Source organism: Nakaseomyces glabratus, chromosome D (assembly GCF_010111755.1).
Source record: "Nakaseomyces glabratus chromosome D, complete sequence".
Taxonomy (NCBI): domain Eukaryota; kingdom Fungi; phylum Ascomycota; class Saccharomycetes; order Saccharomycetales; family Saccharomycetaceae; genus Nakaseomyces; species Nakaseomyces glabratus.
In genome coordinates, this window is record NC_088954.1 from 82,604 (window position 1) to 108,287 (window position 25,684).

General features: G+C 37.8%; 11 protein-coding genes across 11 annotated transcripts; 3 read left to right on the forward strand and 8 right to left on the reverse strand.

Moving 5' to 3' along the window:
* Positions 1 to 96: 96 nt before the first annotated feature.
* Positions 97 to 3,210, reverse strand: VAM6 (Vam6p; the record flags this gene model as incomplete). Its single annotated transcript, XM_445438.1, has 1 exon — positions 97 to 3,210. The coding sequence occupies one exon, from the start codon at positions 3,208 to 3,210 to the stop codon at positions 97 to 99; it is 3,114 nt and encodes a 1,037-aa protein (XP_445438.1).
* Positions 3,211 to 3,890: 680 nt separating this feature from the next.
* RXT3 (Rxt3p) lies at positions 3,891 to 4,907 on the reverse strand (the record flags this gene model as incomplete). Its single annotated transcript, XM_445439.1, has 1 exon — positions 3,891 to 4,907. One exon carries the CDS (start codon positions 4,905 to 4,907, stop codon positions 3,891 to 3,893), a length of 1,017 nt encoding a protein of 338 aa, XP_445439.1.
* Positions 4,908 to 5,748: 841 nt separating this feature from the next.
* Positions 5,749 to 6,884, forward strand: RPL31A (60S ribosomal protein eL31; the record flags this gene model as incomplete). The annotated part of the gene is made up of 2 exons (XM_445440.1): positions 5,749 to 5,805; positions 6,600 to 6,884. 2 exons carry the CDS (start codon positions 5,749 to 5,751, stop codon positions 6,882 to 6,884), a joined length of 342 nt encoding a protein of 113 aa, XP_445440.1.
* A 1,189-nt stretch (positions 6,885 to 8,073) lies between these two features.
* BRE1 (E3 ubiquitin-protein ligase BRE1) lies at positions 8,074 to 10,155 on the reverse strand (the record flags this gene model as incomplete). Its single annotated transcript, XM_445441.1, has 1 exon — positions 8,074 to 10,155. One exon carries the CDS (start codon positions 10,153 to 10,155, stop codon positions 8,074 to 8,076), a length of 2,082 nt encoding a protein of 693 aa, XP_445441.1.
* Positions 10,156 to 12,680: 2,525 nt separating this feature from the next.
* On the forward strand, positions 12,681 to 16,016 carry AHK1 (Ahk1p; the record flags this gene model as incomplete). The annotated part of the gene is made up of 1 exon (XM_445442.1): positions 12,681 to 16,016. One exon carries the CDS (start codon positions 12,681 to 12,683, stop codon positions 16,014 to 16,016), a length of 3,336 nt encoding a protein of 1,111 aa, XP_445442.1.
* Positions 16,017 to 16,320: 304 nt separating this feature from the next.
* GVI51_D00561 (uncharacterized protein) lies at positions 16,321 to 17,952 on the reverse strand (the record flags this gene model as incomplete). The annotated part of the gene is made up of 1 exon (XM_445443.1): positions 16,321 to 17,952. The coding sequence occupies one exon, from the start codon at positions 17,950 to 17,952 to the stop codon at positions 16,321 to 16,323; it is 1,632 nt and encodes a 543-aa protein (XP_445443.1).
* Positions 17,953 to 19,176: 1,224 nt separating this feature from the next.
* Positions 19,177 to 19,752, reverse strand: YET3 (Yet3p; the record flags this gene model as incomplete). Its single annotated transcript, XM_445444.1, has 1 exon — positions 19,177 to 19,752. The coding sequence occupies one exon, from the start codon at positions 19,750 to 19,752 to the stop codon at positions 19,177 to 19,179; it is 576 nt and encodes a 191-aa protein (XP_445444.1).
* Positions 19,753 to 20,398: 646 nt separating this feature from the next.
* On the reverse strand, positions 20,399 to 21,022 carry GVI51_D00605 (uncharacterized protein; the record flags this gene model as incomplete). Its single annotated transcript, XM_445445.1, has 1 exon — positions 20,399 to 21,022. The coding sequence occupies one exon, from the start codon at positions 21,020 to 21,022 to the stop codon at positions 20,399 to 20,401; it is 624 nt and encodes a 207-aa protein (XP_445445.1).
* A 716-nt stretch (positions 21,023 to 21,738) lies between these two features.
* Positions 21,739 to 21,921, reverse strand: COX9 (cytochrome c oxidase subunit VIIa; the record flags this gene model as incomplete). The annotated part of the gene is made up of 1 exon (XM_445446.1): positions 21,739 to 21,921. The coding sequence occupies one exon, from the start codon at positions 21,919 to 21,921 to the stop codon at positions 21,739 to 21,741; it is 183 nt and encodes a 60-aa protein (XP_445446.1).
* Positions 21,922 to 22,841: 920 nt separating this feature from the next.
* On the forward strand, positions 22,842 to 24,113 carry IDP1 (isocitrate dehydrogenase (NADP(+)) IDP1; the record flags this gene model as incomplete). The annotated part of the gene is made up of 1 exon (XM_445447.1): positions 22,842 to 24,113. The coding sequence occupies one exon, from the start codon at positions 22,842 to 22,844 to the stop codon at positions 24,111 to 24,113; it is 1,272 nt and encodes a 423-aa protein (XP_445447.1).
* Positions 24,114 to 24,362: 249 nt separating this feature from the next.
* On the reverse strand, positions 24,363 to 25,340 carry PEX19 (Pex19p; the record flags this gene model as incomplete). The annotated part of the gene is made up of 1 exon (XM_445448.1): positions 24,363 to 25,340. The coding sequence occupies one exon, from the start codon at positions 25,338 to 25,340 to the stop codon at positions 24,363 to 24,365; it is 978 nt and encodes a 325-aa protein (XP_445448.1).
* Between the last annotated feature and the right edge of the window lie 344 nt (positions 25,341 to 25,684).

Genomic DNA, 25,684 nt, shown 5'->3' on the forward strand with positions numbered 1-25,684 from the left:
ATAGCTTAAGAGATATCTTGAAGCTTATTATTAATCACATGTTGGCCCATTTTGGCATAGAGAATGGCTACCACTATTCAAAGTTGTTCTCATTGTTTATGTTAAATCTGCCAAAGTTTTCATTGCGTTTTTTGTTTTATCTGTCCTTTGTTTTTCAAGAAATATTCTTCGACAAGACAAATGCATCAATTTGTCATGTTCTCTATCTTTATACCATGTCAGTTTTTCATTGGAATTGTTAACAAGTTTTCTTTTACAAAGACTGCACAACATTGCCTCGGATACAGTGGTATACTTTGATTTCTCCTCGTTTAATATACTGGTTGTTTTGATAATGTTTGTCTTTACTAGGTCCTTTTCGATGAAAGAATCTTCTACATGAAAAGTGCTCATCTTCATTATTTGAGATAATAGGAATGTCAATTTTGAGAGAGGAATAGAAGTTGGAATTTTCTGCAAAAGTTGCAATGGGTCCATTTTGAGGAAATTATCTTCTAAAAATGATTGTAAATGCATTTCGCTATAATCACCGCTTTGCAGTATTTTTTCGAACAGAGTCAGAAAACATTCAGAACCGATTTGATCATTCACCTCATAAACACTGTTACAATATGAGATAGTCTTTTGAAGGTCATGTAATTGATCAAATAAAATGTTTAAAGAGTCAACATGACGATTTAGATGAAATAAAAAGAAGGTTTGTAGAAACATAACAAACTTCTTATCGGATTGTGGCAAGCCTGGAAGCCTCTCCTGAAGAGTTTCTAGGCATTTAGCTGGATAATCATCTTTTATTAGTTTGATTAGTGATGCTAATTTTGATTTGGCGTCTTGATTTGATAAATTCTCAACATATCTAGATATTAGTTCAACTTCAATAAATTCTTGCCTAGCATCATAGACACCGATAATATATTCCAGATATTGCAAAGACAATGTACTGTCGGACCTTTTTATAAAATTGTATACGCGTTGGTACTCATAGCTTCTGGAATTCATTGTTTCCGTCATGAAAATTGGTGTTATAATTTGAACTTTTGATTTTGGAAATTTTCGCAACAGCCAATCAGTATAGGAAAAAACCACCTCAAGATCATCATTGGATAGCTTTTGTAAATATTGTATTACTAGAACGGTTATTGCTTGTTCTTTGGCTTGGTATCCATCACTCTTGGTACTATCATCAATAAGCTCAGTAATCAAATTTAAAGCAAACTCATGTTTTCCTCTTTGAAAGTAAAAATCTACCAGCTCTTGGGTTAGTCCAGCTATTTTTAAATCATTGACTACAATTTCATAATTGCAATCATTTGGAATTCTTAAAAATGGCGCCAACAGTGCGGGTTTGTAGTTTAGATATACTTTGAATAGCACAGTATCTATCAATGATAATAGAGATTTGGCACTAGTATCCTCATGGTCATCTATTAAGAAGAAATTAATATCTACCAGTAAAGTTTGTGTAAATGAGGTATACTGAAGTAGCTCATTTGGTTGCGATACGAGTCGACGAATGTATCTCCTCACGTCTATAAGATAAGAAATCAGGTTTGGGGCAATTAGCTCATATTGTATTCCAGTATCATCCCCTTTGGATAATGTCGAAAAATCATGGTACTCTCCGGTTAGAGCACCTACCAGCTTTGCAATTGATTTGGGTAAACTTCGAGAAATTACTAATTGCGGAGGAGCCCAAAAATTACTCAAGCTTCCGAAGATCTCAGATATTATTATTTCTGGTAAATGTGGATCCATATAAGTCAAATTATTGTTGTTATTAATCCTGTTAAAGATTGAAAAAAACTTGTCCAACAGTTGTAAATTAAATAAAACGGTTACATCTCGAAGTCTTGAGACAAGTAACCTTGTTTGTTCATCTTCATCATTATTGTTGCAAAACTGTGGTAAAGATGTCGACTCCACAAGTTTTGTGTAAATAAGGACCTCTTTCCACAGTTTCTCGAAAGATGAATGATCCTTAACAGAGGTGGTTAAGGACATTTCATCCGAATTGCTATCATCTTCAAGGTCTCGAAGTTTTAACTTAAAAGACTTGAAACAATCATTTCTTGTATGAATAAGTAAAAATTGGCCGTTAATTTGTTTGAAGTCTTTTATTCCTTCCTGAACATCAATTTGTAAGAAGGGAACACCGTACTCACAGTCTGTTATTAATAGATAAGTATCATAAATCTGTATCAAGGAATCAATACTACTCAGATAGTGTACATCTCTCACTCCATTGTGCCACCTGAAATTTTCTGACGTTTTATTAATTAATAAGAAGGGCTCGTTGCTTTCGGAGGTTTTCAATTGTACAATAGAGTGATTTTTCATGTCCATTATTGTGATACCACCACTTTTCCCCGCAGAATAAAGAACTTTATCAAGATAGTCATTTTGCAAATTGGCACGTTGTATACCCTTGAATTTCGACCAGATGTTACTTCTTGACTTCTTTTCAGAAACTGAAGTGCCTGAGAATATTGAAGATTGCATATCAATTGAGTAATCAGATGCATCATCGAAATGAAGTGACTGTCTTTCCAGTTCAGTTAGTGCGGTAATAATATTGTCAGGTGTCCTTTTTTTAACCATTTTTGTGATTTTATTCATAACTGGCTTCGCCGTTTTGTAGTTCCATAAATAGGTGGCTTTATTCGTTGTGACAACCAAATCATCTTTGATAGTACTGACATCGCAAATTATCTCTGTCTTGTCGAGGTTTAGAGGAACTTCGTAAACGTTTTGGAAGCTTCTCTTTCTCCATTCAAATAATCTTAAAACTCTTGGAGTATGGGTGGTATATACTAGAATGGTGCTATCAGATTTACTCAGTTCAGATTCATTGGTATCTAGCGATTTTGTTCGGTCGTCGACAATCCAACATCTAGATATTCCCCTTCTCTCCGAAATTTTGTCATATTCATGTAAATTGGAGCTATTTAATAATTGTAATGACTTGTCAGACCTCACAAAAATAGTTCCAATAGCGTGTGCATAAATTAGCTCTTTACAAGAGCCTGTGTTATCCTTTGCCTTAAGTAATCCAGGATAAGTTTGATAAAGTTTAATAGTATCAGCGCTTCTTGAGAATACTTCCACATCGCCATTCTTTTTTACTACTAATAGTTTTTGGGATTCATATATCGGGAGATAGTCAGCAATATCACTACTTTGATGGGTATATATTAGCTCGGCTGTTAGCATCCCTGCATTTAATTCCAAGCCGTGATGTAGTTGCGGATAATGGGTGTGGGATGTTTAAAAACTAAATTTTTTGCAAATAATGAGAGATAAAATAAGGTACACTTGCTGCAACTTGCTGCTTGATAAAAGATCAAATATCTGCTATTATTTTGGTGAGATCAATACTCAATTGTTGCGATTTCCTCAATGTTATTGATTAAAAGTATAATCTTTATATGACAATGGAATAGTGAGGAAGAATAGAGCCTAATGCGGGATGCTAAATGTTATAAGTATCGAACCTAACGTTATCGGTATTGTTTCTGTATGCTTTAACGTCCAATTGAATCGAGAGATGCGCAACTATACTGAGTCAGGAAGGTATTATGGTAGAATCCCTAAGCAATTAGGCTGACACCTAATTTGTTTTTGTTCTGGGGTAACGTGAAAATCACGTGACATTTAGATATCGAATGAATGTATATAATACTTAGCAAGTCAGAGTTAACATATTCAGTAAAGGTTTTGATGTGGGTGAGAATAGGTTGGTTCTAAGCAGTATATCTGAGGTCATCATAGTCGTTATAGTATTACTATTATTGCTCATATTGATTTTATGTAAAAATATATTAATGTTTCTGCCTCAGTTGTTTTCAGAATTTAAAAAAACAAAAACGAAGTAGCATAAAATCGATGGAGTATTACCATTCGACTGCATTGGCAGTTCTTGGTTTTATTACAATTTTGTGAATACCGTAGCTCAAACCGTCGTGTGCCATAGTTTCAATTGGGTAGATATTTTCTTCGAGACTGACGTGCATACTCATACGCAAATGTACTGTATACGCATCTACTTTCAACGGAGTGGTCAATTTACCCCAGTGTCGGGAGGTTATCCCATATCTTTTAACAGAGAAGTACTGTTGTAATCTCGGAAGTAGCAATATGTCCACATCAAGATCGAATGGCTTTAGGCCGTGCTCATCCTTGGGTATCTCTCCGACAACGTTATCTTTGTTGGTTTGATTTACTGGTGTGCGTCTCAATGGGGCTGGTGTGCTTGGCTTGTGACTTGCTTTACCTTTGAAATGTGTTGGTGTTAATGGAGGTGGGTCAAGACACGTGAACCCGCAGTGTCTCAACGCTAGAATTGGATCGGTATCATCCGTGTATACGTCGCACCCCCATATTTCGTTATTAAATGTACGCGGGCACTCTCCTGAGTCGTTGAAGCTCTTCATAAGGTCTTCATACTTGATTGATATGGTAATTATGGAGTTTGCGCTCTCTTCTGGAAATTCGGGCAGAAACGGTACGGGTAGCACGCGTCTCTCTAAATCATACGGAAACGGTACAGTAGTTCTATCCTTTCTATCCACCACGTTAACAGCGTTAAGCACACCCTCTTTCGCATAATTGTATTGTAAAGTACCAAGATACCGCGGCGCCTCAGTCGGTATTACCGTGTTCGACACGACCTGTAACACTTCCTCGACCTTCTTAGAATGCCTCTTGGACGGCCTATCCTCATCTGTCTTCCTCTTCTTGCTGCTCTTCACTTTCTTCTCTTTCTTCTTCTCCTTATCTTTATCTTTATCTTTATCCTTATCCTTGTCCTTGTCCTTCACATCGGCCTTAGCACTCTTGTTTGAGTCCAGCAGCGTCTCTTGCAAACTGTATATCTGCGACTGAGTGGCCCTATACGCATCATCCGTCATCACCCAATTGCTGTCTTGGACTATCTCGGCAGTATAATCCTCCTCCTCAAGAGCTAGTTATACTCTTTATAGTAATGAACTCAATCACAAGGCATCCCCTTACGGGCGACGCACCGGCAGTCCTGCGAAACCCTTTGATGCGAGAGTCAGAGAACCTTCTTTACCCGGCAACAGCACTGGCAAATCGCTAACGCAGGGGACTCCGGCGATTAGGCCTTCACGCGTCCTGGGCCTCCTTCCCTTCTGCCAATACATTTGAAAAGCAGTACAGCTGGTACACCCAGACACATTCATAAACACCCAGACAATAACAGTCACAACTTTTTTTTCTGAAATTTTTCTCGTTTCGTTTTTTCTGAAACTTTTTTATTTTTCAAAACTGAAAAATTGTTTGGATCCTGCGAATTGCTGGAAAAAATGCTCTTGTTGGTGTGCCTGAGTCCCTGGCTCTGGGGCTGGTGTCTTGGAAGATGGGAACTTAGCCTGGGGGCTGGGAGGGAAGTTAGGCAGCTGGAAGGGGATCTCAAAGGGGATCTCAAAGGGGATCTGGAAGCCTGCAAGCCTGCAAGCCTGGAAGTCTGGAAGGGCAAGACGCACTGGGCTAGGATGGCAGGGACAGGCTTTCCCTTGGGACTGGCTCTTGGTGGGTGGGGAGCGAGGGAAGGAGCCCGAGGGAATCCTTGTGGGATTCACTGTATGGGAATAACCTACCTGTAACGAACTTGTAACTTACAATTTATTTGAGATGGCGGTTAAGTGCGATGGGTATAAGTGAGTCTGTTTGTGCTTGTGTTTCTAAATCATAGGACACAGTAGTCGATCGACAAAGAGGATATCAAAGATGGCCGGTTTGAAGGACGTTGTTACTCGTGAATACACCATCAACATGCACAAGAGGGTATGTTAAGAAATCCATTTAGAACTTATAATATAGACCCAACTATATGAGGCTTTATTTTTTGAAACCATGCTTATTGAACTGAATTATAAAAGGTGAATTGCTGTGAGAAAACCAAATAACTATCCAAAATAGATAATAGGTCAAACAACAGTGAAGTGGTTGTCAATGTGCACATTCCACAATCTAAATACAGCACTACCAATAGATTAAAAGAATATGCACACACACAATAGATTAATTGAAACCACTTATAATATTTGAGTCCGATTGTGAGAAGAAATATTTTTTTATTATGTGCCATAAGTTGGCACTTCACCTTACATGTAATGTGGAATCAACATCATTCAAAGCAGTTTACAAAAAAATAAATGAAAAGTCTTGGGAATTACAAATATGAATTATTTTTACTAACAATCATTTTATTCTTTATTTCATGGAAATTCGTGGATTTATTATGGTTTTTGTTATTGCATCTGTTGTATGAACAAACTTTCACATTAAATGCTGTGTTTATAAAACTGTTATCAACTGGAAATCGTATTATGTGGCTGTAATGATTGCAGTGCTCAAAACTGTTATTTTGTTATTTAGATTTCCGATACGGAATATAACACTGTTGTGTGGTCATTTTATTAGAGCATCCCCAGTTATGCCACCGATACTGTTTTTGTAAATTTGAATTGGAAGGATTAGCCAGCTATTAATGGAACAAGTTTGGATCATAGCAGATGTGATTCTACTATCTTAGATCACACTTGTTAAACATAAACAAGAATATCTTTTATTAACAGTTGCATGGTGTTTCTTTCAAGAAGAGAGCCCCAAAGGCCGTCAAGGAAATCAAGAAGTTCGCTAAGTTGCACATGGGTACTGAAGATGTCCGTTTGGCTCCAGAATTGAACCAAGAAATCTGGAAGAGAGGTGTCAAGGGTGTTGCTTTCAGATTGAGATTGAGAATCTCCAGAAAGAGAAACGAAGAAGAAAACGCCAAGAACCCATTGTTCTCTTACGTTGAACCAGTTTTCGTCGCCTCCGCCAAGGGTCTACAAACCACCGTTGTCGAAGAAGATGCTTAAATTAATCTTTAAGATAATACATAACATTTCTTATTTTTAATTTTTAAAGTAATAGCCTATAAAAATATCATTATTCGGTTTCAACAAGTTCCATAACTATGTATAAATAAAATTACCATTGGCATTTAGAAAGGTGGCATAGCTGAAGTAGTTGGCGTTTTAGGTATGATAGCCAGGTGTCGTATGCAGTTCTACTTATTCAATTCTAAAACTACCAGATCTTCAGCATGAGACTACAATTCGATTAGGCATAAGAGTTACATTATAAATTCAACGAGCAAGACATATCTACTATGATAAATATATGCAAGTTTAACATACGTGCTTTAACTCAGTGTAACTATGACTATTGTAACGTTGGCCACTCATTACATTAAGAAGCTCCCAGATTCTCTAAGAAACAGAACGTTTCTCTCCCATGAGGGCAAATGAGAGATTCGGATCTTGCAATCCAAAGGATGGCTTCAAAAGACAACTTGCGGTCGCCTTCTGTTCTCAATAGGCCAACAAAGGTTTAAAAATTATCATCATCTGTTAAAGGCACAATTTCTTGATATAGTTTCGACTGATATAATATAAGCCAATATAATTTAACTTAACTGGCACATTACTTCTGAATCTTTACGACTGTTCTAAACCATTCATTGGTTCAAAACAGCAGGATATACTTATCCAGAAAGCTTCCAGCAGTCATTTACTCGGATTGTCAGTCTAATATTCGGATTTAAATAGATAATATTAAGTGCAAACTAAGCATTTGTTAGAGCGCCTTTGGAAGTTGCATTTATGTCTGCAAACAAAAGTTTGAGAAGTTGTAATCGAGCTTTTATATAGATTGAAATTTTTCAGAAATCGATGAGCCTAGCGTCGTAATGTAAGATACGAGATTGATGTATCGTATTGGTTTAGGGCTTATGTTGAATATGATTTTAATAAAGTTTGATCTATCGATTTGTATTGATATAAATCCATATTTATGCTAAATAAACGTTAGTTTTTATTTACTGGCTTGGGGGGACAAAGAAGATTTGAATCGCGTCAGGTGAACTTTTCCGGATTCTAGGTATATGTCCATGCGGGATGGTCTTTCAGAAAGGGTTAAATAACATGTTCAATAATAATCATTTAAATAGTTCATGATAATTTTTTGGTCCCGAAATAATATTTTATGCTTAGTCATGAATGAACTTCACAGATGTACCATCAGCAAGTCATTAGAACTAAATGGTTTGTTACAAGTAGGACATTTTCTCATTCTTGCTGCCAGCCTTTCTTTGCAGCAATCTTCACAAAATACATGCCCACAAGTTCTGATTGCCATATTTTTCCAGTTCTTTGAGCACAAAGAGCAATATACCAGCGTTCTAAAATTTTCAAGTTCTTCGGCCATGCTGTCTTCATCAAGATTTGTGGTTGCTAAAGAGGATGGCTTGTTCATATTGTAGTTTTCCTTTGACAAAAATTCCTCCAGTTTCTCATTCTTTTTTAATGCGGTTTGAAGTTCATTTTCTTTGAATTCAATCTCCAGTTCTTTTGACTTCAACATACCATTTGCTTCGGTAAGTTCGTTTATTAGTTCATTTTTTTGAGACGAAGTGAAGTCTAGTAGTTTCTTTTGCTTTTGAATTTCGGAATTTAGATTCATGACTTTTAAATTAGCTGCTTTGTTAGAGTCTACCAGTCTCTTTTCGTTATTTTGTGATAGTGCCAACTGTTTATGAAGACTTTCAATTTTCTGCTTGTATAATTTATCTGTGTCCTTCAATTGAAGAATTAATTCATTAGCTTTATTCAAACTTTTTGATAAATTTTTGTTTTCAACAAGAATGGAATCCTTAGACCGCATAGAGGCAAAATATTTTTGATCTGCCTTTGTTTTTTCTATTGTTAACTTCGATATCACGCTCTCATGATTTAGGTACTCGCTGTATTTTTTGTGAGTTAAGCTAGACAGCTCTTTGAATGCACTTTCAAGGTCTTGAATCTCCTTCAATAGAGCATCGGAACTTGGTGACTGATTGTTTCTAAATTCAATTTTTTCCCATTGGTCTCTTAAAATATCTAGTGCCTGCTTCAAGTCTGATATTAAAACTGATTTGGAAGTTTCTGCTTCAAGAATTGCAACTTTACTAATGAGCTCGTCTCTGGTTGTTCTAACTCTTACAAGGTCCTTTTCTAAAGCCAGGTTTTGAGCCTTCAAACTTTCAAGGGTTTTCTCGAAATCACTAGAAATCTTCTCTTGGAAAGTATCCTTCTCTTTGGCTAACTCTTGAAACTTTGATAAGAAACTCTCATTGGTAAGAGTTAGGTCTGTATTGCTTGCTTTTAATTTCTCTATTTGATGTAACAGATCTTCTCTTTCTTCTTCGTTCGAATGCTTTTCAGATAATAAATTAGATATTTCCAATCGGGTCTGTGCAAGTTCTTTTTCGTTTAACTGCTTATAATTTTCCAGTTCTTCTATAATTCTGTTGAGAGAAGAGTTATGTGATTCCAGATCTGTTATTTTATTTTCATATTGTAAAAACAACTTCTTTTTCTCTTCCTCAGTTATACCAGACGATTGAGAGCTATCAGTATGGTTATTGAGTGCTTCTTGTTCTGTTTTGACTTCATTTTTAACATGCGTGGCTCCATTAGTTAGGACAGGTGACACGCTTGTAGGTCTTTGTTCAGTATTTGAAATATTATCTGTATTATCGTCAGTCTTTTGCTTGTTAAAGACTCGTTTAACAGTCATTGAATCTTCTCTATCATAACTCCGTACTAGTCCATGATAGTAGGCCTTGAGTGAGTCGATTTCATCTGTCAGCTTCTTATTTTGTAAGCGTAGTTCCGATTTAGTCTTATTCGCTCTTTGAAGCTCAAGCCCCAGTGAGTCAATTTTAGAATCTGAGCTACCATTGCTATTGGTGTATTTCCTTAAAAGATTTAGAAACTCATCTGTGCGCTCTTTATCGACAGATTCACCCGCGTTTATCATTTCATCGCATAATGTTTTCTCTGACTCTTCATTGCATAGCCCTCGAAGATGTGATGCTGCAGTGGAAAGCACAGACATTAGTGTAGCAAGTGTATGGACATTTTGCTCCCATTTATCATGAACAGTGCTGTACTGCTTTGTTAATGCTTCAAGTTCAACGCGTTTACTATTCAGACATCTAAATAGAGCCTCTTTTTGAAATGATATTACATCATGCTGAGTTAAAGGCTCGTCAGGATCGCTCAGTTCAAGCTTTTGTTTTTTTATTGGTGGTTCTTCACTGGACATGATGTAATCTATAAGGCAAACAGTTGTAGTTATTGGGGAATATAGAAACAATAGTTATTTAAAACCGTTTGGTTAGTAAGGCCGTTCTTTCTCCGTTTCTTTTCCTTTTTTTTATCCGTTAGATCTAAAGCTTGATAGCAGAATTCAAATAAAGGAAGTTAGATGATAACTTGTCACTATTGAGATGAGAGAATGTTGTATCAGATGCTGATATATTATCACACGTCTTATGAGAGAAGCAGGTTTTATCTTAAAGTGTATTGTGGTGTATATTCTGTGTTCTAGCGTCTTCTCAATAAAAGTCTTCCTAATCCTTACCTAAAGCACTCGGTGCAACAGATATTTGGCGACAGTATTGCAGGATAGCGTGTTAAGCACTTAGTTTTTTGTAGCAAGCCCTTAGCAAAGTAGCAAGACAGTTTCAAACTTATGTGCTTCTCATCGTGGAGACACTTTTCAATATTTTTTTCTTGTCGACTTCATGTTTTTAGAGCAACAGGAATTTTTGCGAAAATTGAGAAAGCAAAAGTATGTCGTTATATGTGATATCGATAAGTCAACAATTATAAGGACTAATACCAGTAGTGGCTGAGACAGCTGTGACTACTCCTGAAGTATCACATTCATTAGATAGTGGCAGCAGTTACTAGTCTGATCGGTTACTATATTTTTATGTTATCTGCTCAAGACTTCTCTTGCTCCATAATACTCTCTTCAACGAAATAGTCCCATGTCTAGTCTTTTGTGGATATGTCCAGTTGTCATTCACAACAATCATTCAGGCTCAGGAAGTAGTGACAAAGTATCGGTGATATATTAGACTTCATATCAGCAGTATACTATTATTTTGCGTTGATCTGCGATAATGTATATCATCACTATTTGATCTCTGGCAGGATGAGTTTACCAAAGTCAATGCGCTTAGCCATAAAAGGAATTAATGTTTCTTCTTACCAACTATGGGTTAATGTTAATCTCTAGTTTTCATTATTCTTGTAATCCGTGATTTGCCATACATTTGAAATATGATCCCCATTTCTCCCAGCTAGCTAAGAGCACTAGCAAATATAGTCACTTGATGATTACTATGTAGTACATTTTAAGGCAAAACCCAAAAGATCTGGAAGCAACAACCTCTCTCGTAGTACATCATTCCTGAGGTTGGCTATGTTTCCCACTTTTGTTTTCCACTCCACAATTCCAATTCAGCAAAGTGATTGTCACTTCTACTTCCATATTATCTCCTTTGTCCTCTTCCCCCCTCGGATCCTTACTGTTAACATATCGCCAAGGCCTAACACAGGCATCCAACTTTCGTTGACATCAAGGACGGGGTTAGGGTTTTGTCCTATAGTCTCAGAGAAGTTCGCGAATGCATATCACCCAAAAGGAAAGTTCTTCAGTCTAAGGCTATTTTCAATTTCTTCGCCACTTCCACACATCACTGCCATATCCTTCCACCAGTATATCTTGTGTACATACAAGGAGATACTCTCTCTTGACCCTCTCTACTCACCCACCATTGTTTCTTTTTTTCTTTCCTTGGAAGCCTTCTTAACTTAGAATAGAAAAATGTTGCATTTCAATCAACTAATTGAGTAGTCTTGTAAGGGTGTAAAAGTAAACACTAGAAGGTTTTTACGTGGCCTCTTTCACTCGCCATTCTATGCACATTTATCAAAGTAGACAAGCTTGTGCAGCCTCTCTTGCACTTTTGTTTGTTGGTAAGAAGTTCCATTTATTTTGAAAGAAATAGAGATCTTACTTGCAGCTCCGTCTCTGCAACTGGAAAACTGCTAGTATTGATAATAAACGTGTGCAGAGTTTAAATAACTGATTTTACTGTCTCTGAAGCCTTGCTGCATTAGCATATGCTGCTAAATTTGTACCGGGGCTATTTTCACTTAGAATTTGTTATATAGGATTCTTCTGAGAACGGGTAAAGTCTCTAGCAAATCGCATTTGGGTCCATACATAAAAGTATGTGCCAAATGGGCACAGTTTTAGCTTGCAAGCACTCATAGGCTTCTGATTTATACATTGTTCTTGTATTTCTCCTTTTTGTGTTTGTTCATGTTTGCCCTTCCACAAAAGAGTACATAAATCTTGATTCAAAATCCTGTTACAGGTCCTGATACTGATCCTGATTCTCAACCTCTCTGGAATCATCAATTAAAAGTGGGCTGGACTGTAACATTACATATAAAGAGCTGGCAAATAATAGAAAGGATTATTACGCATCAGCAAGTGGTTTGACATACAGTGTCTAAATATAGAATTCTGCACTACCTAAGCTTTTTGGGATTTTGTGGAAGCGCATCAAATAGCTAGACAGCCAGTGTTAGCTGAAACTATAAAGTTGCTGCTAGACAAGTACTAAAAAAGTAGGCGTCCGTTTCTAGTTGTATTATAGGTTGTTCGAAAAGTATTCTGATATTGAAGTAAGTTGTGGAACATTGATTGCATCGGCCTCCTATTCTAAACATTGTGTAACAAAAGTCGGTTAGTGCTTAGGTTTTAGTATCATGACTGTTAAAGATGAAGAGGAGGATACTAGGTCGTTTAATGTTTTTTATGAACAAGAGATGATGGAACAAGAGGAAGATGAGAAGCATCTTTTCAGGGATTTGAACGCTTTCATCGGTATGATCAGTGCCGAAGAGGTGGAGGTGGAGCGTACACATAGTAGGAAGAACTCAAGTTCATCTATCACTGATCTCAAAAGAAAGAGGAGTCTCAGTCTGAAAGATTTACGAAAGAAAGTTGAGCCTAACGCTTTCCAATTTTTGAAGAGGAAAAACAGTTCACTCTCATCATTGCTAAGGTTGCATCTTCTCAACTATTTAAGGTCAGTACAAACAATGCAGCATAAACACAATTTCCCGCTAGTTAAAGAAATCAAGAAAAGAGAGATCCTACTACAATGGTGGATAACCTTGTTGAATTTCCTATCAAGTAAACTTAAGTTTGATTTCCTACTCAAAACCGAATGGCCTGAAGAAGTCCCAGACACGGAGCTCATATCGATAGTTCTTGAGGCCATAAGTAGGATAATTACCTTACTGATAGTTCTTCCCAATCACAACAAGGTGGATCATGAAGTTTACGCTCAACATCTAAACCTAACAATCAAATTTGTGTCTGATATACTCATAGTCAACTCAAGAATTCAGAAAAAATACACAGCAAGGCATTCATCATCCGCATCATCTTTTGCATCCTCAAATATCGAGGCAGAAACTACATTTAGTAGTACAGCAGGCTCAGTTAAAACTCAATCAAATGGAAATATATGTGAAAATGCAGCAGTTCTCCAGAATAGTGTTTTGAGCATGATTGACAACTACAATTCTTTCTTAACTACTTTCATAGGTAAAGTTAATGCTTATGCTTTTGTCTATTTACCAGATGAATGTCATTTTGAATATCTAATTTTATCTACGTGGTATCCACGCTTAAGGGCAATTAGGAGGCAAAACAGCTTATTCCCATGGAAAGAAACACGTTATCAAGTATCAAGATCTCCAATGGATTCAAACACAAAGAAGTATTTTAGCTGTAGGAAAAATAATGAACATCAAAAAATTTGTGCATCCTATATGAAAAATAAATCAATATTTTTGACATTTTATTGGCATTATTGGTATATCGTTTTACGCTATTCAGAAAACATTTCTACAAACTGTTTCACAAAGGGTAACACTCATCAGCTGCCCGGTGCTGAGTTATTGCTTAATTTTATCGTTGAAATATCCTTTAAAGTTGATCTTAGGATTTTTGATAAATTTGTTGGTGGAAGCCCTATGAGAACTTCAAGAAAAGGCAAAGGTAATAGTACGTCATCTGGTCTCTATGGCGATGATATTGATGGAGCAGCTATTGCACTAGCTCCGTCTAGTAAGAGATACCTTAGGAATGAAACAGTAAACGATTTCATTTTTACTAACTTTGGGACTATAAAACTATGGGAAACTATCAGATCTGTTGCTGGTTGCATGAAAAGTTCTAAAAACGTTGAAAGTATGCTTGGACTTCATGACTTAGCAATTCTGAAACAAGTTAGGAAAATCCCCTCTCATGATTATACGACAGCCAATCTGGTATACAACAAAATATTTCAGTTTATTATTTTTCAATTTAATTCGCTCCCTTCTATTAAATTCATTCATTGGGAGATTTGGATTCAAGGACTGATGAAAATGCTTGAAAACTTAAATACTAACTCACAAACAGTTGCGCTAATTTCATTCTTCAATATGTGGCCCTATCTGAATGTAGCTAAGAAGCAAGCTATTATTGAGCAGATTGTTTTAAGTGAAAAGTATTGGACCTTAATGTTAGAGGAAAGCCAATCTACCATTATCAGAATTCTTTTCATAAAATTCGTGGTGTTTAGAGCTATTCCTTCTATGGATATGGATCAAAGGAATTTACTCGCATTGAGATTACATCAGATTGAACTTCAAATGAACAACTTATTTGGGACTCTTAAAAAGGAAGGCTATACGACAGATATTCCATATTCAGATCCATTTGCTTTTGCTCTGAACAATAGATTTGTCATAGTTAATAGCAGATGTTATGAAGAAGATTACCTGACTTTTGAGTTTCATCAAAGACCAAGAAAGCCAAAACTGATTGCGGTTTTGAATAACGATATATATCCTATGGAAAAATTTCCAAATATTGGCAGCGTGTCTAATGTGAGACCAACATATGTGTTAAAAAAGGGTAGGTATCCGTATGATGTTTTTGATGAACTTCTAGAAGTAGTAGCAAAAAATAAGTCTAGTAAAAAATGGGGTATACGAAATGATATTGATGATGGCCTCGAAGACTTAATGTTAGAAAACTTCGATGAGTTTGTCACTAAGTGTAATGCCAATGATCAAGAATCTTCTGTAGTAAAAGCGCTAACAAATAAAGTCAATATGTGGTTTTCTGGGATGTCGGTTAATGAGCCAATAGCTGAGTCCAGTAAAGTTGATACAAAGGATATACGTCCTTCTACAGCGCCTACAAAAACTTCTGAGATTGAAAGTCAAAACATTGATCAAACAAGTACACGCTCATCTGTGAAAAGTTCTGGTGGTTGGAGTTTTGGATTTTCCAGCAGAAAAAACTCCAGTTCGAGTATCAGGAAGTTTTCTGACACTGCACTAAATTCCAAGGCTGTAAACCTCTTAAAGATAGGAAGTACTAAGCAAGGAAATAGTCATTCGGCAAAGAATAATAAGGTATTTGAAAGTTTATATGGCCATCTTCTCCTAAAACAGAAAGTGATATTTGCTCCAGAATTTACATTTTCTCAAGATGTTCTATCAAATCCATCCGTGGTTGGTATCATCAAAGCAATTCAATTGCATCCTGAAAAATCTTTAAATGATAAATTAGATATTGTTAACAGGAAATGGGGAAGTATTTCAATGAAAAACGTTCCTAGTAATGCAATCCAAGTAGAAGAAATTGATAAAAATGATATAAATGTGCTTGAAATTCCTTTGACATCATCCTCAAACTCTATGTTGTCAGAAGGGCAAGAATTAGATCAATCATCTTCTGACACTTTTGGAAAAGATGTTAAACTTCCCAAATTGGATTACGAAAAACTAGAATTGGGAACAAATATCCCGGATGAGGATGTACTACAAGGTGTGACACAAGAAAGCAATCTAGAAAAAGATGGTCTACCCAGCATAATGAGAATGAGACAACAGACTGCATTTGAGAACTTAATTAAGATCATCAGAATATTTAATGCCACAAAGGACGAATTTCTTGATTACCGCGATGATCACGAGAAAATACTGATTGAATTTGAACTATACAGAAATGGCTATCAAAGTTTATTAGCTATATAATGGCATTAATATAATCAACATGCATATATAGAATTATTCAAGTTCAGTACTTGAAATATAGCATCTTTTTTTTGTGATATATTTATATACAACACAACAATTCATTAATATTCAAGGACTTAGAAAATTAATGGTAACTTGATGTTATTACTTTGATCGGACACTAATTTATTGATATATATTATGAGAATGTTATGTAGTTACGAAGCATTCTAAAACAAAACTTATATAACTGAATATTGAAAAATTGATAATCTAAAAGAGAAAACTGAAAGTAAATTAAGAAAACTAACGAAAAATAAAATCAATGTGTAGAATGGCCACGATGATATTTCAGACCATTTAAGTTTTTATAACGTTTACCACATGTATCACATCTATAAGGTTTATCCTTGATATCTTGTAAATTCTCTAAATATATTTCGTTGGATTCAGGATCAACAACACTGTAAGTTCCATCGGGATTCTCAATTAATGTTTGATTCTGATGACCATGAAGTCTGTGATATTTTAAGCCGTTTTGATTTTTATAGGTTTTACCGCAGCCCAGTACAGGACATTTAAATGGTTTATTTTCATCATTTTCGTAAAACACCCTTCTAGCCGGATCAATAGATTGGCTTGTAAGTAGCCCAGCGTTCTTTATTCCTGGGTGATCTGTCTTGATGTTTGCGTTGATCTTTGGCGCTGATTGGAACTTCTTGGTTGCACTAGGTTGACCGCTAGAATTATTTTTCATGCCAATTGGCACCGTTTGGGTTTCTTTTGAGGTGTTAACATTTCTACCATCATTCAGATTTCCATTTTCATCCGTATTAGACCTGCTTAGTTGATCTGGAGCAGCATGACTGGCAGCGAACACTTGAGATATGCCTGATTTCGTCTGTGAAGTGTTTAGAATATCTGGTCTGGTGTTGTTCTCGAGAGGATCATTCATTTGAGAGTTGTCAAGTGGCTTTGGCATTATATTACTTGGTTTAGCGATGTTCTCGGAGAAGTTGATGTTATAATTGGAGAACGAGATCGTGTGGTTTTGAAAATCAGGAGGTACTGTTTTTGAATCGTTGTTTTGGTTCATGATGTTCATGAAGACATCATTAGTAGGCACGGAGTCTATCAGGTTGCCGTTGTTTCGCATGCGGTGCCCTGACTGTCCGAACGAAGGCGTGGTGTGAACAGCTGACAGTGCAGTATTTTTGCCAACTAGTGGAGTAGTCTGTGTTGATGTGAGTTGGGAGGATGTAGGAGATGGTGATTCAGAGACGGTTGAATGAGGCACATGACCCATGTATTGCTGACCTAAAGCAGCGTTAGAGTTAGAGCGCATTTGCCTGTCTGTGTATACCTGGTGTTCATGTAAGTTGTCATGGTTCAGCTGTTGCCGTATTATGTTCATGTGTTGAGGGGTGTTCAGGTCATTGTTTGTTGAAGAAGTAGCCAGCTGACTTCCAACTGTCCCGTTAACGGGGGCCAATGTGCCATGTTTGTGTTTGTGGGTGGAGTGGGATGGCTCTATGTGAGCATCTTCATAATGTTTCAGCAAGTCATGCAAGCCCGGCAAGGAGATACCGCAGCAAGAGTAATCTTTACAGTACTGTTCCTCGAGGTTGGGTAAGATAGCGTTGTATGACACTGGGGGAGAGCCCGCCTTCATGTGGTGCGGATGCAGCACCGAAGACCTCCTCCCGCTAGACATGGAGATTGGGTGCATCAAGTTGATGCTTTCCCTCCTAGAACCCTGGCTGGGTTTGTTGAAAGCCGTGTGCAGCATGACTTCATCCCTCAGCCAGGAACCGATGCTGAGAGAACCCCAGCTCACACCGCCAACACCTTGCAAGTGTGCAATAGAATCCCTCCTAATGCGAGGATAGTACTTGTGATCATCTATTGTGATCCTGTTAGAATCCTCCATGTAATCCGCAACCATGGTATCCATGGCTCTCTTCGTAATTTCTTTTGTTTGTTTTTTGTGTTTAGTATTGGTTATTGAGAGCCACTATTTTTTTTTTTCTTTAGTCTGTTTCCTACTCTCTCTCTCTCTTGTCCTGGGCGTCTTGCGAGAAAAGAGGCTATTATTATATACCTCCCTGTTGATCTACACCTTCCAAAAACTATTCCCAAAAGGTTTATCCGTTAGTCAATGGAGAAAGCATCGGCTGTTGTGTTAGATTAGGTTGTGCAATGCCCATCGGGAAAGCTTTTGGCTGTAAGTGATGAGATGAGCTCGCTCGCTGAAAAAAAATCACTGCGATGGACCAAAATGTTTTGTTTGCCAAGTAGTGGGTTTTTTTTTCACATTTTCGTCATACACGATATACGTAATACAATGGGCTTTTCTGCACATCAATCTCTCTTCCCTCCCACTATCACTTCTTGCATGTCTCTGCGCTGCTGTCTGTGCATTTCCTCCCTTTCCTTTGCCCCCCTCCCCCCATTGCCCCCCCCATTGATGCCCTTCTCCATTGGATTCCACCCAGACCTCGCACACTAAGTTACAGTTCTACTTGCTATCTTACCGTAGGGGCCACCGTACCAGTCTCTGCCGTGATCACCAGCGTTCTGCAGCTGTTATACAGCCTTTTTGCTGGAGCCCTTTGGTAATACGGGGGGGGAGGCAATCGTATACTGTTTTGAACCGGTATCGTTAGAAACTGACGCAGAGGACCATTGCCTCGCCACTCTAACCATGGTAACTGCAATATTGGAAATATATTGCACAGACAGCCGCGTAGAAGATGGATTCCCCCCCCGCTCCTCGCTCCCTCGCTCCCTCGCTTCTTGCCACTTCTCCCATATTACCAGCCCCTGCCCACATTATCTGGCTTTTACGTAATCTTCTCCGGCTGTTTCTGTTGCAACCTTTTTCACATAGCGGAGCGGTGGTGTGGGATACTGTAGCATTCGTGCAAAGAGGGTTGGTCTTGTGATTTCGTAGTAGGGTATTTGAAGTATGACGTCATTTTTGTAATACACCTTATTTTATTTCTTCGAAAGTTGACCTCCGTAAAACGCTACATGTATAGCATATTGGGTTTCTGCTCGATGAGCATCTCTAGCTTATATATGGTTATTTCAGTATTGCATATACATATAGTTATATGAGTGTGTGTGTGAGTATCTTTTTAGAGGATATGTTCTTGAGTTTTGAGGTGCAGGAATACTACATCTCCTTCTGTAGCAAGGTAGCCTTCTCGGTTAAGCGGTTGATCTCTTTTTCCTTGCGGTCGATCTCTTCCAGCAGTTCCTTGCGTCTCTTCTCGGCTTCCTCTGGGGTCATGCCCTTGGTGTCCTCACCCTCAGCGGCCCTGTAGTTGTCCTTCAGCTGGAATAGCTCACTCACCAACGCATATGTTCTCACAACAACGAATGTAAGGAACAGCGTGATGCCAGTCAGGTACATGTTCCTCTGGGCTAGAAACTTGCGCGACACAACCTCGATGCGGTCCTGCGCAAATACAGTGCCGCCAGTGGCACCAGCAGTGTTGCTCTGGCCCTTGCTGCCCGCATTCAGCTCCCGGTTGATGTTGTACACCTTAGTGATGCAATCGATGAAAAGGATCAGAATGAACCCGAGAATACACTTGATACCAACCTGTACTGTGGGTGCCCGGAACGGCTTCAGCAACACCAGCATCATAGGTCTCCTGATCCTGGTTGGTAGCGGCAACGACAGCACCGAAAACACCGCAATCTCCAGCACTAATATGCCAAACACTAACGCATAGTACAAAGACATTTCTTCCTTTCTTCCTAACTCTATTTTATGCTTTTCTTGCCTATTAATCGAACAATTCTCTTCACTTCAACTAGCAATTGTTTGATCTTGCAATTGCTTATCTGGTGGAGCCCTCTTCAGCAATATCAAAACGACTAAGACTTATTCCCGAAGGTCATTATATATTGGACCTCATCCCTTCCATATATAAATTATTTGTCACTTGTCCCCTTACTAGCACCGGCTTCCCTTGTTTCACTGCGGGCAAACTCTCGACATCCTTGGTGGCACACAATGTACGTCCTTAGTGATCAAATTAATGTGATGTATAACGCCATTCGAGGCAAAGTATATAAAGTTAGTTCCCCATTTGTATTAATGTGAGACTTAAAGAAGTGCATGGTAATGATAAATAATCAGACGTGAATTGAACTGTTATTTGAGAAATGGTATATGTAGATCAGTTTTTTAGTCGTGCCTTTATGTTTATTTTCTGGCAAGTTTTTAATATTTTGGTCATGGGATGTTGATAATGAAACAACTAACACTGCCAAATGATATTATTTGGCTTCTCCAGATAATAAATGTGTGCCAAAATTAATCGTATATTGTAAACATCTATGCATTATATATACAAGTACGTTATTACTATTTACTATCCTTGATTTCATGATATCAAAGGGTTTATTATCTTTATGATTATGCTACGATTGATGAAGTTGATGAGTGTGGGTTCACTGTTCAATAATGATATGTAACCCATTATTCCCAAGAATGCTTGTAAGTCTTGCCTCTTTTGTAGCCGAGAGCTGACCCGATCAGCTGGGATTTCTATCCGAGCGATGCCCTTCAAGTCATGGTCCCTGAGATACTGTACATATAGACGCGTGATGTCCCGTTGCCTCAACTCTGCCAATATGGAAGACTTCTCAGAATAGTTAAAATCAAACCCATTGAGATTATCAGGTGTTCGCTTGAATAACCTAAGCATCGCTATGTTCCATTGTAAATTGAGCAAATGACGGCCTTGTCCTATTAGCACTTTATTTCGTACTTCTACTTTACGATCCGCATCAATTGGAACCAATATATCCTTACTGGGATAAAGGCACCGTTTTAGGGACTCCCGGCTATACTGCACATTGTACTTATCGAACTCTAGTTGCTTGACAACTCTCCCCACTATCTCCTTATTCCGAGAATCATGCCTACTCGGTATTGTATGTTTTATCGGAACGGTCCCCAGGGACTTTACGTGCGTTAACTTGTTTTTAATAGATCCCTGTATCATATAGCACACATCAATGATCTCTCAAAATTTATATAACGAGCCTATTATCAGTTCCGGTGTAGTCTGCTCCCCTTCTTACTATAAATTCCTAAGTGGATTTGATTACTTACAATCTTCTTGAATAACAGCGTTCTTCTATGATAAAAAATTTAATGTTTCTTAACCGGTTCAGCACTGTTGATTGGATATCACTGCTAAGCAAGACCTATATGCCCTCTGTGTAGTTACTATACTTATAACTCATCCTGGATCAATTTTTTTTTTAAATTTATAAGATGAACATTATTCAGATTGTTAGAAAAATCACATCGACTATTGTCACTATTCATATAGCTATACATAATTGGTTAAAGGGACACAGAACTTGAAAAGAATAGTAATATATCTTCAGATTAATACGATAATTAGTAGAAAAAAGATACAAATAATCTAGAAAATGCTCAAGTCTTGTATAAAAATTATAAGTGAAATAAATAATATATGTTGAAAAAAAAAAAAATATTCAAAGCGGAGACCACATACCGGCGGAGGTATTGCAAATAGCCTCATATTATCTCACTCAGATGTCTTCATTTTGAGAAGTCTTTTCGATTAACATAAATCAGTAATGGAGGGGTGTATTGGGAATATTAAATAGAAAAAAATAGGATAAAGAATCAAAATATAAGGAATCGTTATTTGGAAGAGATACTGTTGGGTAGCGTTTTCACATCTCCTCAGTTTTCAGCTTTCTTCTTCTCAGCCAAGTCAGCATAGAAAGCCTCACGTCTGTCAATAACGTTCTTGTGGAAACCCCACCACCAGTAGGATGCCATTACACCTCCCAGACTGAAACCGATAACTATATCAGTGATAATTCTCTTCTTCAAAGTACCTGTGATTGGAGCTAGCGCAGACATTGTAGTTTTATAGTATATTTGTGTGTTAATAGGCGTGTTTGGCTCTATTAAGAAAAGTAATACAAAATTAAATTCCCCCCCGAAAAGACAAACCTGCAAAATATTAAAAAGTTGTCTAAATTATATAACAATAGAACAAGCGAAATTAATCGTCGATTAAGTTGCTTATTGTTCCTAACCAATGTACTTCAAAGACACCACTTTGTTTTACCTTGCAGAATTATTATTGGTCCATTATCTCCGTTACTTTGTTCCCTCAAGCTCTCTTCTCGAGTAGTTGCAGGTTGCAACTCTGTACAGGTTTGAGCCAATCAGAACGGGGGATGCCTCCTTCGTTGGATTCACAACTTGAAGACGAACCCGAGTCACAAGCAAGACTAGTGATAAACATCAATGCTCCCCCATCTGGAACAGAGAAATTATCATCCCAGTAGTGATTTCACTCGAGAGAAGTCGTTATCACTTACAATGCATCTTGCTTACTTCGCAACTGTAGAGGAAGTGAAACTACTTGCAAGACTGAAGCCTGAAATCACTAGAAGTCACCAACACGGTGATACCACCGGGATTTCTGATTCTTCCCAATCAGCTACAAGCAAAAAGTCACAGCTTTGATATCACTCATCGCAGAATAACAAACGTCCCTAAGTCTGGTCTGAGTCTGACCAGTAGGGGACTGACTCAAAACGGACATCACAGTACCTGAACCGGTACTAGATAGAGAAACCGGCATCACCAAGCATCCCACCCTATCTTTACTCGACCATCTGTCTCACCATAATAGTTGTTCTTTCATCGCAAGCAATTTATATATAAAACAATGGTTATGTAAAATACACTATTTGTTTGGCATACTTGTCATTGGCACTGATTATTGAATAACTAGCGAGCGACATTAAACTAAATCTATAAGACACAACATGCTCGGAAGAAGATGTTTTGCTTCCTCTGCGAAGCTTGCCAAGATCAAAGTGAAGACCCCAGTTGTAGAGCTGGATGGTGATGAGATGACCAGAATTATCTGGGACAAGATAAAGAAGCAACTGATCCTACCATTCCTTGATGTCGATTTGAAGTACTACGACTTGTCTATCCAGTCCCGTGACAAAACCAAGGACCAGATCACACATGACTCTGCTGAGGCTATCAAGAAATATGGTGTCGGTGTCAAGTGTGCTACCATCACCCCAGATGAGGCCCGTGTTAAGGAGTTCAATTTGACCAAGATGTGGAAGTCTCCTAACGGTACAATTAGAAACATACTCGGTGGTACCGTCTTCAGAGAACCAATTGTCATCCCAAGAGTCCCCAGACTGGTTCCAGGTTGGGAAAAGCCAATCATCATAGGTAGACACGCCCATGGTGACCAGTACAAGGCTACTGATGCCGTTATACCTGGTCAAGGTAAGCTAGAACTTGTCTACAAGCCAAACGGCGACGCCTCCAAGGCCGAAGTTATGGAAGTTTATGACTATAAGGGCCCAGGTGTTGCACTAGCAATGTATAATACCGACGAATCCATCCGTGGTTTTGCCCATTCGTCTTTCAAACTAGCACTACAAAAGAAATTGAACTTGTTTTTGTCCACTAAAAACACTATTCTAAAGAAATACGATGGTAGATTCAAGGACATCTTCCAAGAGGTCTACGATTCAGAGTACAAACAGAAGTTTGCTGAATTGAACATCACATATGAGCACCGTCTAATAGATGACATGGTTGCTCAGATGATCAAATCTAAGGGTGGTTTTATCATGGCTTTGAAGAATTACGATGGTGATGTGCAATCCGACATTGTTGCTCAAGGTTTTGGTTCTCTAGGTTTGATGACTTCTATTTTAATCACTCCAGATGGTAAGACCTTCGAAAGTGAAGCTGCTCACGGTACGGTCACAAGACACTACAGAAAGCACCAACAAGGTGAAGAAACTTCTACTAACTCCATTGCCTCTATTTTTGCTTGGACCAGAGGTCTAGCTAAGAGAGGTGAATTGGATGGTACTCCAGACGTTGTTAGATTTGCCAACATTTTAGAATCTGCAACTTTGAACACTGTCCAACAAGATGGCATTATGACCAAGGACCTTGCTTTAGCATGTGGTAAGACTGATAGAGCTTCTTATGTCACTACCACTGAGTTTTTAGATGCAGTAGAAAAGAGACTACAAACTGAAATTAAATCTATTGACTAAATGGAGCGAAAGTAATTTTTCATATATCAACTTGATTTGTTTTTTGTAGGAATCTCTACCTTAATGCGATTAGATGGTTAAATACTATACAGTTGTACATAAAATTTCATGTTTTTTATGCATTAGAATTATCATTCATTGATACACGGTGCTGTCAGTAATGCCTATTTCATTATATACATACAATTGAGGACCATTATAGTTAAAAAGACTCCATAGTAGAATTATATCATTATAGTATCACATCAACTATTGTTGTTTACACGTATCGGCTAGATCTTTATCCAGATCAGCCAGTTTAGGATCATTTGCATCTATATTCAACATCTTAGACATTTCATCGAAATCATTAGCTGGGTTTCCTCCGTTGAAATTTTTGCTCACTGGTGAATCACCAAGTTGTTCAAGCTGATCAAGCAGCTCTGTAACTTCATCTCTATCTTTGTCATTATCATAATCGGGTTTCTCATATATGACAATCAGCTTATTAACCAGCTCAAATTGTCTTTTATAGGTATCCATATTATCTTTATGAGAAGGGTGATCTTTATTATCTTCTAGCCATTTTGAAAACTCAATTTGCATATCCTTCATTGGTTGGTACAGAACCTCCTTTGACGACATTTTATTCAATATACCTAGTATCGCATTATCCATTTCACCATCTGCTGGAACATCACCTGAATCACTTACAAGATCATTTAGTAATTTGGATAGCACTTCATCTGGGTTGCCAGAGCCATTGATACTTTGTTTCTTCTCTTCTTCCAGTTGGGTATCAACTTTATTGGCATTCTCTTTCAGTCTATCCAAAGTGCTGGATATGACATCCTTAAATCCACCTTTACCTGCTTTCTCACCCTTTGAAGTTGTCTGAGTATTGAGACTTTCTAGCTGTTGTGTAGTGGTTTCCTTGGGAACTTGCCCAACTTCTTCTAGAATATCTAGCAGTTTCTTGAAGTTCTCAGCAGCCTCTTTGTCCTCTATGTTCACATTGGCACCGTCACCGTTCTGTTTCATTAAGTTCTGAAATTCCTGTTGTAAATCCTCAATCATTTCCTTCACTGCAGGATCATCTTTATCCATCACAGGATCAGCTGGCTTCTTCAAACCATCTGCCTCTGTGGTTCCTCGGCTCTGCGTGGTTTCTGCCTGCACATCCTCTAGCTTAGATGGATCCTCATCCAGCAAATCATCCAAGTCATCGTAGTCAAAATCTTCAGTCATTATACCACAAACCACAACCTTCACTATTGGTGGAATTTAGATTAATTTAAAGTAATTACAGCTATCAACTTAAGCACTGTTATTCTTGTACTGTACCTGATCATTAATTCTAAGGGTATGTCTAGTTCTTAGAACTCATCCTTGACACTTCGGGTTTTATTCTATCAATTTTTGCCCACAGTGACAAAAAATTATATAAACTCTGTGGAACCTGTGAAAGTATTTCAAAAGATTAGCACTACAATTTAAAGTGCATTCTAACAATTGCAAAGAGGTAGCTAATTTCATTCTTGGTCAAAAACGTTGTTGAGGAAACACTAGCAGTGCTTGCTGTCATTTTTGGA